Here is a 14,289-nt window from a genome sequence, read left to right as displayed (position 1 = left end):
AAAACCCCTTTAAATGCACAGATGAAGCATATTTTAACTTGACTTCTTAATGGTCTTTGTTGTGACCGTGCCATATTAAAGTAGCATAAATACAGTATATACAGTACATGTCTTACATATTTAATACTTACCATTGCACCCGGCGCCCCCGAACTACCCGGAGGTCCAGGAGGCCCGTTTTTGCCCTAGAAATGAAACCATAAGGACAACATGATGTTATACCCAATGAAAACACTTATTGTTCATTTCAAAACAGATCTCCATTTTCTGACATGCTATGTCCATTTCTGTATTCTATCTATCCATCTATCTCCAATCTATCTATCCATCTATCTCATATCCATCTATCTCATATCCATCTATCTCATATCCATCTATCTCATATCTATCTATCCATCTATCCAATATCTATCTATCCAATATCTATCTATTCATCTATCTAATATCTATTTATCTCATATCTATATCTATCTATCTCATATCTATCCATCTATCTCATATCTATCTATCATCTATATCCATCTCATATCTATATCTATCTCCTATCTATCTATCTACCTATCTAATATCTATCTATCTACCTCATATCTATCTATCACCTATCTACCTCCTATCTATCTATCTATCTATCTATCTCATATCTATCTATCATCTATATCCATCTCATATCTATATCTATCTCCTATCTATCTATCTACCTATCTAATATCTATCTATCTACCTCATATCTATCTATCACCTATCTACCTCCTATCTATCTATCTATCTCATATCTATCTATCTATCCTTCTCATAACTATCTCATATCTATCTATCTATCTATCTATCTATCTATCTCATATCTATCGATCTATCTATCTATCTCATATCTATCTATCTATCTATCTATCTATCTATCTCATATCTATCTATCTATCTATCTATCTATCTCATATCTATCGATCTATCTATCTATCTCATATCTATCTATCTATCTATCTATCTATCTATCTATCTATCTATCTATCTATCTATTTCTTATATCTATCTCATATCTATCCATAAGTGCTGCAGAATAAATTGGCACTATACAAATAAAGATTATTATTATTATTATATCTATCGATCTATCTATCTTTCTATTTCATATCCATCTCATATCTATCTATCTATCTTGTATCTATCTATTTATATTTCTTATATCTATCCATAAGTGCTGCGGAATAAGTTGGCACTATACAAATAAAGATTATTATTATATCTATCGATCTCATATCTATCGATCTATCTATCTTTCTATCTCATATCTATCTATCTCATATCTGTGTATCTCATATCTATCTATCTATCTCTCTCTCTCATATCTATCTTTCTATCTATCTATCTCTCTCATATCTATCTTTCTATCTCATATCTATCTATCTCTCTCATATCTATCTTTCTACCTCATACCTATCTATTTATCTCATATCTATCTGTCCTTCTCATATCTATCTCATATCTCAAATCTATCCATCTCATATCCATCTGTCCTTCTCATATCGATCTCATATCTACCTATCTATCTTTCTTATATCTATCTAGCTATCTCATATCTATCGATTTATCTCATATCTATATATCACATATCTATCTATCTCATATCTATCTCTCTATCCATCTATCTATCTCATATCTATCTATCTATTTATCTCATATCTAGCCCATATCTAGTTATCTCATATCTATTTATCTATCCATCTATCTCATATCTATCTATCTCATATCTAGCTCAAATCCAGCTCATATCTATCTCATATCTAGCTCAAATCTAGCTCAAATCTAGCTCATATCTAGCTCATATCTAGCTCATATCTATCTATCCATCTCATATCTATCTATCTATCTCATATCTATCTATCTGTCTATCTCATATCTATCTATGCATCCATCTCATATCTATCTATCTCATATGTATTTGTCCTTCTCACATCTATCTTATATCTATCTGTCTCATATCTATCTATCTCCTAGCTATCTAATATTTATCGGTCTCATATCTATCTATCTCCTATCTATCTTTCTTTCTCTATCTAATATTAATCTAATATTTATCTCATATCTATCCATGTATCTATCTATCTATCTATCTATCTATCTATCTATCTATCTATCTATCTATCTATCCATGTATCTATCTATCTATCCATGTATCTATCTATCTATCTATCTATCTATCTATCTATCTATCTATCTAATATCTATCTATCTAATATCTATCTATCTAATATATATCTATCTATCTCATATCTATCTATCTCATATCTATCTATCTATCTATCTATCTCATATGTATCTAGCTATCCATCTATCTCATATCTATCTTTCTATCTATCCTTCTCACATCTATCTCACATCTATTTATTTATCTATCTATTGATCTCATATCCATGTATTTCATATCTATCTATCCTCATATCTATCTCCTATCTATCTATCTATCTATCTTATATCCATCTATAAAGCCAGTTTTCGCCTCCCTGATGAGACCCATTTTGTAAATCTGACATGTTATTTTTGCTGGTGACAACTTTGGAATGCTTTTACTTATCCAAGTGATTCTGAGAACATTTTTGGTGACTCCTAGTACTTTATGTTGTTGGTAAATTTTGGTCAATACGTTTTTTTATTTATAAAAACAAACTAATATTTTTTTTAGAAAATTTAAAATATTTGCAATTTTCAAACTTTGACTTTTTGTGCTTGTGAGACAGAGGCTCGCGGTGCATAAAACAGTTAATAATTAACCTTTACCATATGTCCGCTCTATGCGGTTATCAGAAATATTATAAAGCATTGGGACAATTTTTATAATATTTTTTAAGGAAATATCCAAAACCTATTTTTTAAGGGCCCAGCTTAGATCTGAAGTGACTTTGAGAGGTGACTATATATTAGACACCCCCCATAAATCAGCCCATTTTAAAAACTGCACTGCTCAAAGTTTTCAAACCAGCATTTACAAAGTCTGTTAACTCTTTAAAGGGGTTTTCTAGGGAAATACTACTGATGATAAATACTATTGATAGGTCATCAATAGTATTTCCCTGGAAAACTGATTTAAGTGTTTCATGGGGATTAAAGCAAAGTTAAAGGGGTTGTCCCGCGACAGCAAGTGGGGTTAAACACTTCTGTATGGTCATATTAATGCACTTTGTAATATACATCGTGCATTAAATATTGGCCATACAGAAGTTATATACTTACCCGCTCCCGGTGCTAGCGTCCCCATCTCCATGGCGATGACCAAACTTCTCCTCTGGTCGCAGGAACAGTCGCGCTTGCACACAGACGATTCCTCTTCTGGATGGTCCGGGCTCACTAGCTGCGTCCTGGCTCCTCCCTCTTCTCCGTGTCATTGGGTAGCACCGCCTCCGTCACGTGGTGCCGATCAGCTAATGGGTGGCTGTAATCGGCAGTGGAACGCAGACTGCAGAAGAACATCCACGGTGCACCATGGGAGAAGACCAGCAGCAGCCATCTTGGACAGAAGACTTTTTAAAGATGCTTAACGGGGATTCAGGTAAGAGAATTTTTTTTTTATATATAACACATGGCAGCGGTATTCCTTTGGAATACCTGGGGACTGGGCAAAAAAAAAAATTTTGCTGTTTAGGCGCGGGACAACCCCTTTAAGGAGAAATTTGAAAACTTTAGTTTTTGCAGATTTTTGATTCTCCCTAATTTTCTTCTTCACCACAGTAGGAGTAAGCAGATAAACAAAGCTCAATATTTATTACCCAGAATCTGCAGTTCTTAGAAATGTCCCCCATGTGGCCCTAGCACGACTCAAACAAAGGCCTCAGAGGTGAAGGTGCACATGGTGGACTTTAGGGCCTCCCTTCTATTGGGGCATTTTCCAGGCACCATATTAGGTTTGCAGAGGCCTTGAGGTGTCAGGAAAGAAGAAACTGCCGTTTCCTGATCTTGTTGAATGCGATCACTTTCTGAGACCAGAAGATTCCTTTAAGGAGCTCATTTTGCAAATAAAATGAATTTCACTTGATTGATAAACTAAATCCAATCTGAAAGCCCCAAGACGTGCCTATGGTTACATTGTATATTCACACTGCTGTACCACTGTTAGCTTCCAACTTACAGGTGGCCCTCGAAGGCCTCTTGGTCCCTGATGTCCTGGTGGTCCGGGGTCTCCCTAATGAAATATATATGAAAACAGTAAATCGTTCATGCTACACCAGATACGCTACGTACAAGTAATGCCACAACATAACAAAATGTATAAAAGTGAGAGGGTCTATAGACGTCCCGGCCCCCCACTGTATAGTGATATTATGCGCTCGTGAAGAGGTAAAAGTGAAACTAAAGTACAAATGGAAATGACGCTTTTGTTCGGTCCTGTTGATTTTTGTTACTTGAATGTCACTACAGAATGTTCAGAAACGACCTGCCATCTCCTAGCGGCTGCAGCCGAGGCCTCCGCCAACCGGAGCAACACGACAGCTGAGCAGCACTGAAGGAGCCAATCGGCGGGCAGCAGAGGATATAGTACAACCGCAGTGGTTGGTTGGCAGCTGTAGTACCTCTAATGCTTTCTGCCAGCACGCTTGTGCCAGCTCGGCTTTTAGGATACGCTAGTTGGCAGAAGCTCCCGCTGCGGCCCGGTAGGAGATAGTAGATCCTTTCAGAAATAGTGGCATTCAGGTAAAGGACACTTTTTGTGAAATGTTGCCGTTCACAGCTGTGGCCTAAAGCTCAATATTCCGTGTTTGCCCAGAGTCACAATCTAACATTTAGCTTCAGGACTTACATCTTTTCCTGATGCCCCTTCTCGCCCCGGAGGTCCTGCTGCGCCCGCTTCTCCCTAAGAGAATAACAAATAAAAATAGCAATTAAAAATGGTGTTCAAATTTCATTTTTTTAAGTTATTTTGGAGTTTTGTGTATCTTAAACTTCCAGAAAACCAAAATGACCCGTTCTGCACATTTTTGCAATTTTTAGGTTAATGAGTTTCATATCGGATCCCGACATGTCTCTCTTAGTAAATACTTGTATTCTTCATATAACTACAATTCTCAAGCATCTTGTCTTAGAAATCTGCCTTGTGCTGTTCCTCTGTTATTCCCATTGGAAATTTATGAATAAATTGATAAATAGGTGTTGGGTTAAAGCGGTAGAGGGTGCGCTCCTTCCACAGAAGACCTTAGGAGCCACTGCCATGCTGTTGGGTCCTGCCTGGAAGCCCCTCTTAACTGTCAGTGGGGCATCTGACACAAGGAAGACGACGCGCTGAGAGCTCCGGGTTATAGATGCCACATCCCTAGACGGTGACATGGTTGGGAAGGAGAACTGTGACAGGCACTCCCAACACGGAGGAAAGGAGGCCCCGCCTCTTCTGTACTGTACTACACAGCTGCTACAGATCTGTAGAACGTAACCAAAATAATGCAATGATATGTGGAAGGCCAACCATGGAAACCACAAACTACAATATAACCCCCCCTAAAATTCAATATTTATGACACTATTAATCCCAATTGGACTTGCCCTCTTAAACCCATTTGGTCCGTGAATGCCACACATGTGGACTGGTTTAGTGTTAATTTACGGTGCCCCCTAGCACCTCTTGAAGATATATATATATAGGGATTTTTAATGTTATCTTGAAGTTTTAAATGGGGGTTAAATTGTAGTTTGTGTTGGATCTGTACTACGGAGCAGCTCATTGCCATGTGGCACTTTTTGGTGTCTGTAGAAGCAATAGCTCGAACCATCCTTCATTCTCAGGATCATAGGCGATGGAACACCATTGATTAGAAGGAGACGGCATGTTCTGGTGACAGGTCCAGCATTTATTCACATTTTATAGTATGATAAGACCGCACAACTTACTCTGCTGCCCGGTAAGCCCGTGTCTCCGCTGTGCCCCTTGAAACCCTGGGGAAAATATATAATAAAAGTGAACAAAAAAGCGACAGTGTGTGAATGATAACCCAACATCAACCCTGTGAACAGGTGCGACCTGCAGCAACGTCCGACTATAAAGGGGTACGTTAACGAAATTGTGGTAAGGTGACACCAAGCACGCTCTATTAGGGTGTAGGAGCGCCACAGAGTGGGATAAGAAGGGGGTAGTTATGCTACCTACTGTTGGTCTTCAGTACTAATGCTTTTCTGATTTATTAGTTCTACATCCCATTTTCAGGCACCCAGGATGATCAATGCAATCTTCAGTCTACCTAATCCCCAAAGCGCATTGGTAGCATCTGATCGGCCGACACTGCTCAGTGTTGGCCAAAAAGAAGAACAACAGCAGGTCATACACCCCCCCCCCCCCCCCCCACCACCACCACCACCACCACCACCACCACCACCACCTGACTCTGGAGAATTTTGCCCTGAAATTAAAGGGTGACTTTCATTTTCTCTCCAAATTAGTTGGTATTTTCAAATATTCTCAAGGGTATGTAAACTTTTGCAACCAGTTATATTTGCAGTTAATTTGATACACCTTAAAAAGAAATTGAAGCAACTTTGTTAACATTCTTGATTAAAAACATTCTACCTAAGTAGTGTTGAGTGAACCAAAACAACCAAACACTGTTTTATGTTGAAGTTTGTTAAAAGTATGGCATGGCCCGGAACATTGCGGTTTGTCTCGGCCAAAACTACTAAAATGTTTATTTTTCTTTCTTCTCCTTCCTTCTTCCTCCTCCTTTCATCTCCTCCCTTTCTCTTTCTTCACTTCTTCTCCTTGCTCTTCTCCTCATCCTTCTTCTCCCTTCTTCTTTATTCTCTCTTTTCCTTCCTTCTTTCTCCTCCTTTCATCTCCTCCCTTTCATTCTTTGCTTCTTCTCCTTGCTCTTCTTTATTCTCTCTTCTCCTTCCTTCTTCCTCCTCCTTTCATCTCCTCCCTTTCTTTCTTTGCTTCTTCTCCTTGCTCTTCTTTATTCTCTCTTCTCCTTCCTTCTTTCTCCTCCTTTCATCTCCTCCCTTTCTTTGTTCGCTTCTTCTCCTTGCTCTTCTCCTCCCTTCTTCTTTATTCTCTCTTCTTCTTTCTTTCTCTCATTCTGTCTTCTTTCCTCTTCTTCTCCCCCTCCTCCTTCAGTATAAGAGGAACTGACAAAGTTCAGGTTGATTAGAACAAAACCAAACTTTTAGCCTAAATTTGGCAAACCGGCCGAACTGAACTTTTGGAAAGTTTGCTCATGACTAGTTCTATGCAAAACTATGTGTCTCCACAATTACAGACTACAAACAACCTTGAGTAGTCTGATAGTCATCTGTTAGTCTCTCTCCTTGGATAATAGCAATAAGTAGGGGACAGGTGGAAACAAAGAGACACAGGATGGATGATCAGACTACGCAGGCTTGTTTGTAGTCTGTCACCACGGAGACACATAGGTCTGCATAGGAGCTTTATACACAACTTGGTAGGAAATTTTTTATCAAGTCTACTTACAAAGTTGCAGTTTTCTTCCCAATTTAATAAGCATGTCTCTTTGATGAGAATCCTAGATGTGACTCTTATTGGTTCGGTCATGTGTTCATTGATCATCCCCTCATAACGCTGATTAGTGATGATCATTATGATGCGTATGACATCTGTAGCAACATCTTCTTCTGCTTTATTTTCGCTCCTCTTGGCTGTGCACATCATCATTTCTCACTGATGCCTTTGGGTTGAGGGGGGAGTAATAGAGTAACAGAGTATTTATCATGATGTGGAGGTTTTCTAAGCCCCGGCGCTCCGTTGACAGATCTCTTTGTGCATTCTGTCACTTGTCTGTTGCGTGATATCAAATAAATGAGACTTTTACACAGATGGATCTGTCAGTTATTGACTCGGATATTTTGGATGATGGCTGACTTCACACTACCGTATGTACAGCTGGAAATAGATGATGTGGTGACTTTTAACCTCTTCAAGACTGGGCCGTTGTTGGCCTTAAATGGGCTGTTTCATGAAGACGACCAATATCTATGGACATTGGACGGGGTTTACTCATTTGTAACTCCCTGTTTTATAAGCCAGAATGTATCTTGAATGTTTCCCATCCAGGAGGCTACTTAATGCCACCTATTGTATAGCAACCCTATAGGTCATTATCTGACCCTTTTACAGGCCTTGCATCACAACTAAGGCCTTTGGTTGGATGTTGACATATAGGGTAGCTATCTAGTAGGTGATACTAAAAGCCCAGCTTTCTTCCTTCTGGATCAGATGTTAGTTGCATAGCATTTTCCCACTAAAAATGTCCTGGCCTTTTAATCCTCCCTATACTAACTTGGCGACCTCCACAAGGATCAACAGTTCTGCCGTATATTGGACCTCTGATAAATTACACAATTTTGGCAACATGAAGTCACCAGCAGATGGTGCTAACTACACAGCCAGAAAATTAGTGGGAGCTCAAGCCTATATGCAGAGAGCTCCCTCTAGTGGTGGCTGCAGGTACAGACAGCAGCTGTGTCGCAGCAAGCAAGGGATGCCATTTGCTGTCAGGCCCTATTGGCCCCATAGCAGGTATGTACCTAATCTCTATGTTAGATAGACCACTGCAGATATATCTTTTGACGTATTTGCAGACTCCTTATAGATCTCATCCCGGCTGCTCTAACAGGGCATGTAATGTCTAGCAAAATACATTTTCCATTGTCTCACAAGACTGAAACATACAAGGAGAGCTGCCATAATGATAGAGTCGGCTCCATGAAGCTCAACAGCCTTGCAGCAAAGTGGAAAATTACTTCTGAACAGGGATTGGAAATCAATACTTTTATCGGGCCCTAGACGGGCTGACTATTGGACACATGTAACGCGGTTAGTGAGGCAGGGCAGGATATGGGACATGGGCTACATTTCTCTCAGTTGAGTCCTGGTCATTTACTATAATATTCCCGGACCATTTTAATTAGGATGATTTGATTGAATAGTCACTATTACTATAATTGCTCGACCTTCCCTCTTTATTCTTAAAGGTACCCTATAGAATTCAACCTTATTAGTATTAAGTTATATTATGTTTTTTTTCTTTAACCCCTTAGTGACTTACTATTTTGTGCCTTGAGGACCAAGCAATGTTCATTGTCGCATTGAAGGTGCCATAACTCATTGACAGCCGTATGCAGGCTTGCTTTTTTGTGGGATGAGTTGTATTTTTTTAATGGCAGCACTCCGGGGTACATATATTGTGTTGTATACATTTTATTAGGTTTTATTTGGGCTGAAGATGGACCTCCCCCTCTCAGAAATTGCGCCATCATTTTGGGGGTTTTGGTTTCGCTGTGTGCATCATTTATTAAAAATAACATGATCATTTTCTTATCTGGGTCAGTGTGAGGACATGAAGATGCGATCACTCAATTGCTAGGATAGTACACTGCATTACTCCTGCAGTGCATTCTACTAAACCTATGACATCAGCCTATTATATTCTGCCGGAGGCGGGGTCTAATAGACTAAGTTACATGGCATATATGAAGGAGTTTGTCAGGCCTCCAGCTGCAACGGCAGCTCATTGGTACCTTGTATTCGCATTGTATAGTGCTAATGGGTGACAGAAAGATCCCCTCCCCGTCATCTACCTACAGGCTGCAGTTGCTATTGATTGTGTCATGTAAGGGGTTAAATTGCCAGGATCTGAGGTTTCTCCGTTCCTGGCCGTTAGAGCAGGAGACGGGCTGTCAGTAGTCAGCGAAACCGCCGCCTTAAAAAGGATATATGTGTAGGTTTAAAGCCTATTAGTGACTGCCATAAAAAGGCGTAGTGGTGGTAACTAAGGGGTTACAACAGGCACCAGTGATGGCAAATGAGGATCGGAATATTAGTAATGTGAACTTTCTATGTATGTTTGTTGTCCTACCTAATCAGTGCTTATCATTATGTCTGCGTATACTTACAGGCGGCCCGCGAGCGCCCTCCGCGCCGGGAGGTCCCACATCTCCTGTCTTCCCCTATGTGAACAAGAACAAGTGATATATGAATAAAACAAGTAGCAAAAGGGTGGAATCCAAAGACAAACCCTACAGCTCTCCCCGTCCTCATTGTGCCCAAATAACAACCCCGGAGGAGAGGAGCGGGAATAGCGCAACACTTCAAAATCTGCCATCGTGTTCCAACTGTGAGACAATTCCATCGGTTGTGAAGTCGGTCCGTTGAAGCTTGAAAATCCCTCCAACAAGCAATACTGAAGGGTGTGAACACTCTCCTGCCATTCTACGCCCGCAGCTTCTACGCCAGTCATAGTGTCTCCATAGACTGTAGAGAAACGGCTTGTGTGCTCCGATCCTGCAGTCATATTGGGGCTCATTCACACGGGGGTCTGCGTATACAGCCTGTAGGATATGCAGCGTTTTCACTGCCTGGATTTGTACATTTTTCCTTTTTTTGTGCGCGGATTCACGCATTTTTAACACACGGAAAAAAAAACAAAACGCAAGAAGGACCACTTGATTTCTCCCGCCGTCTTACATAACTACGCAGTGAATAGGCGCGCATTGTCTGTATTCACTGTGTATTTTTAATGCTCCTATAGATTTGTATGGGGATGTTGGTGCATAACCTGAACCATAGTAGGACACGCTGCTATTGTTTTTCAAGCGTGTAAAATCTACATGTGAAAGCTGCATGTGTGAACACCCCAATGCGAGGCCACGGGTTATCGCTGTCCGTATTACATACATAAAAAATATGCACAGACCAAAAGTGATCCCCTAAGCATGTTCACGTGGAGTATTTTGGTGTATATTCCATGCGCTTACAATGCCAACGACCCCAAGAACTGGTGACCCGTGTCCCCCTCTTCTCATCACTGCGAGGTCATTGCACCCACATTGATGTGGAGACAATGGAGCAGCGGTCACATGTGCTCGGTGCCACTCAAATAATTTCAATGGGGCTGACGGAAATACGTAGCTCAGTACAAGCGCTCCTCCGTCTCCCACAGTCCCATTGAAGATGAATGGAGTGCAACAGTGACTGATGCTTAATTCAATCTCCTCCTCACTGTGGAGGGGGCCGCGAGCCCATATAAGGGGAGAACGACACAGGACCCCCATTCTCAGGATAGGTGGGGGTCTCAGCGGTGAGACCCACCAACGATCAGACTATGGATAGGTAATAAAAGTCAATTCGGTAAATCCCTTTAAGAGCCTTTCACAAGGCCCGGTGATTAGGCAAGAACATCTGGTGGAGCATTTGTTTGCCTGTTCGTTGGTCTGCATGAAGGTGTTGCAGATCACTCATTGAAAGGTTTTATGTGACACCAAAAATCATCGTTGTTGCAGTGCGTCTTCCCACAGAAACCAGAGATCGCCAACAGCGATGAAACAGTATAGGGGACAAATGATCACATGAACGATCAGCCAGTGTGAAGTTATCAAAAAGAGGGGGCGCAAATCAGCACATTTATGTAAATGCTTAAAGGGGTTGAGCCAAGTTATAAAGTTATCCCCTATCTACAGGATAGTGGATAACTTTATTATTGGTGGGGTCTAACCACTGGGACCCTCAATGATCTCAAGGCCAGGTGTCCTATAGGTCCCTGCATGAATGGAGTGGCAGTCGCGCATGCGCGACGTGGCTTAATTCATTTCCATTACAGTACCGGAGATGACGGAGTGCTCAAACTTGGCAATTTTCGGCATTCCCATTAAAATAAATGCAGAGGTGGAGTGCTTCCTGACAGCTGCTCCTTTCATGCAGGGACCTTCGGGACCCCATTCTCAAGTCAGCGAGATTCCTAGTGGTCGGAACCCTACTGAACATAAAGTTATTTCCTATGCAGTGGATAGAGGATAACTTTATAACTTGGCACAACCCCTTAAACCAAATGCTGCCATCAAATGCCAAATATTACCTCTTTGCAGCATCCACATAGTTCTGCCATACAGTTCCTAAATAATAAAAAAAACTTTTTGATCTAGAATAGTGAAGAGGAGAATGTTTAAGGCCAAGTGCCGCTCCTGGGACAAGACTTGTTCAGGGACCAGAGGGCGGAGTTATATTAGGTAAAGGTGAAGTCCCCTGGTGCAGGCTCCGAGTCATGACTGACTCCTAGGTTGATGTCACATCATGACGTTTTCTTGGCAGACTGTTTTGCGGGGTGGTTTGCCATTGCCTTCCCCAGTCATCTTTTACCCCCTAACAAGCTGGGTGCTCATTTTACCGACCTCGGAAGAATGGAAGGCTAAGTCAACCTTGAGCTGGCTACCTGAACCACGTAGTAGACGGCTCAATTATATTACCAGGTGCTAAACTATCTCCAGTCTGCTGCCAATCCCCCTCTTCCTGGTGCTTCGTTTCTCCCTTCAATATGGCTACAACAATTCTTTGACTATCTGATGCCTACTGAGCACTGGTGGTATATCAGTAGTCTAAAACATTGCACACTGCTCTGATTGGCCGGTCCTGCTCATATGAGCAGTGCTGGCCAATCTGAAAGTAGCATGCTGTATCTGAATATTGATGCACAGTGTACATCAAGTAGTGAAAAGAGTACCAAGGCCATCTTGGAAGTTTTTCAATACAGATTCTTCTGTGCTCGGCTGGCTTTGGCCTTAATGACTGCAGTAACCCTCTTAGGCCGCTTTTTACTAAATTCCCATAGATCTGTCGAGGGATTTGCCTTCATTCCTCAATGAGATCTTCAGATGGTGATGCGGTGGATGATGGGAGTGTTGGGCGTGCACAGATTTGTCGCTCTAGTTCATTCCAAAGATATTCAATGAGATTGAGATTCAGACTTTCGGCGGCCAATGAAGTTTGCAGATGTTCTGCTCTAGAAGCGAAGCGTCAACACTGCGTGTCTTATGACATGGCGCTTCACTCATTTTGGTGGAGACAGGGAGCTGTACCAAAGTATTGCCACATGATAAGGGATACCACATTGTCCTGAATATCTCTGTACTCGTTGGTGTTGAGGGTGGACTTCACTATAAACAATGGCCCTAGTCCTTTCCAGCAGAACACCCCCCCCCCCCCCCCCACATTGCAAATCCTCCTTCGCCTGACAGCACAGGACTGGCAGTGAAACTCCCCCCTCCTACTCTAGTGACTGGGCAAAGATTGTCACCATGACCAGAGAGTGGTTTTAATATCCTTGGTGGTTCATGGCAATAAAGATTCACATCTTCCATCTCAGATTCCTACTGTGGGTCCAAATCTTGGAAGCAACTTAGAAAATGGGGCCCCTGGGCAACTGTCTAGTTTATCACACTCTATAATATCTTCCCAGGCCAGTTCTTATCAAGGAGCAGATGACCAATCATGGAATGGAAGAAGAGGATGGTAGAATATGGTGAACTCTACTAGTTCTTTAGAACGGTGGGCTGAGGAACAGGGTGTAGAGCTTCTGAGCAATGAAGAATATTGCAATGCTTCTGAGTATAGGAGAACATCCTAACAGCTCGTCTTCACCGCTTCTGGATACATGATATTGAGGACATTGTGGTGAGAAATACTCATAGGACTCAGGAGACTTGAAACAACTAATTATAAAAATCCGTCTCGAACAGGAGTGTCAAACTCATTTTCACCGAGGGCCACCTCAGCAGTACAGTTGCCTTCAGAGGGCTGATTGCAATTGTAAGACTGTATACATTTACCTACTTCTATCTCGCTGGTATAGGACTCCATTGAGGCTGCATCAAATGGATGCCCGGATCCCCTCGGTGTGCTGGAGGTGCCAGAGCAGTTCTGGAACAATGCTACATATTTGGTGGGAGTGTCCCGCTGTATGAAATTTCTGGAGTAGTGGGGAACTACTGTATAACGCTATGACAAGATCGGCGGTGTCCATAACAGTTGAGATGGCCCTTCTCCTAATGCTGCCCGGGTCTATTGCCAAGATTAAGGCGGAGTTACTGTGGCTGGTTATACTGGCGGTAAGGATGTCAGTCCCTGGTTTGTGGCATTCTGCCTCCACTCCATCAAGAATCATCTGGACAGAGAAGTTGGATATGCTCATGAGATACGAGGAGGAAGGGTCTGTGGGCGAACAGGAGCGGATCGGCGCCTATGAGCTTTGGAGTCCTTGGATATCTATGCGAGCTTCTGATTCCTCTAAATCTTGGCTGGAGTCTGGTTGACTGGACCCTTAATGGGTCAGCTGTATTACTTGAGCAAGGTCGTTCTTATTCCCTTTTTTCCCCGTCCCTCTTTCCTTGTCTCCCCTCCCCCCCTCTCCCCTTACTTAGTTTTGTTTAGATCACAGATAATTTTTCAATCAGTCATATTATTATTTCTCAGTGATGTGTTTTACTCAAGTCCTGATTGAGAATGGTTTCCAGACTGATTTATTGTATTGTTGT

General features: G+C 41.7%; 1 protein-coding gene across 1 annotated transcript in view; it reads right to left on the bottom strand.

The window, feature by feature from the left end:
* COL22A1 (collagen type XXII alpha 1 chain) overlaps nucleotides 1-14,289 on the bottom strand; it is a 355,966-nt gene that overhangs the window by 14,779 nt on the left and 326,898 nt on the right. Inside the window, exons 53-57 of the mRNA XM_066578764.1 lie at nucleotides 9,880-9,933; nucleotides 5,869-5,913; nucleotides 4,787-4,840; nucleotides 4,118-4,171; nucleotides 132-185 (exon numbers count right to left, since the gene is read on the bottom strand). Coding sequence (XP_066434861.1) covers nucleotides 132-185; nucleotides 4,118-4,171; nucleotides 4,787-4,840; nucleotides 5,869-5,913; nucleotides 9,880-9,933 — 261 coding nt within the window. The remainder of the gene's footprint in view (nucleotides 1-131; nucleotides 186-4,117; nucleotides 4,172-4,786; nucleotides 4,841-5,868; nucleotides 5,914-9,879; nucleotides 9,934-14,289) is intronic.

Source organism: Eleutherodactylus coqui, chromosome 9 (assembly GCF_035609145.1).
Source record: "Eleutherodactylus coqui strain aEleCoq1 chromosome 9, aEleCoq1.hap1, whole genome shotgun sequence".
Taxonomy (NCBI): domain Eukaryota; kingdom Metazoa; phylum Chordata; class Amphibia; order Anura; family Eleutherodactylidae; genus Eleutherodactylus; species Eleutherodactylus coqui.
The sequence above is the reverse complement of the archived record's forward strand: the minus strand, read 5'-3'. Positions and strand labels throughout refer to the sequence as shown.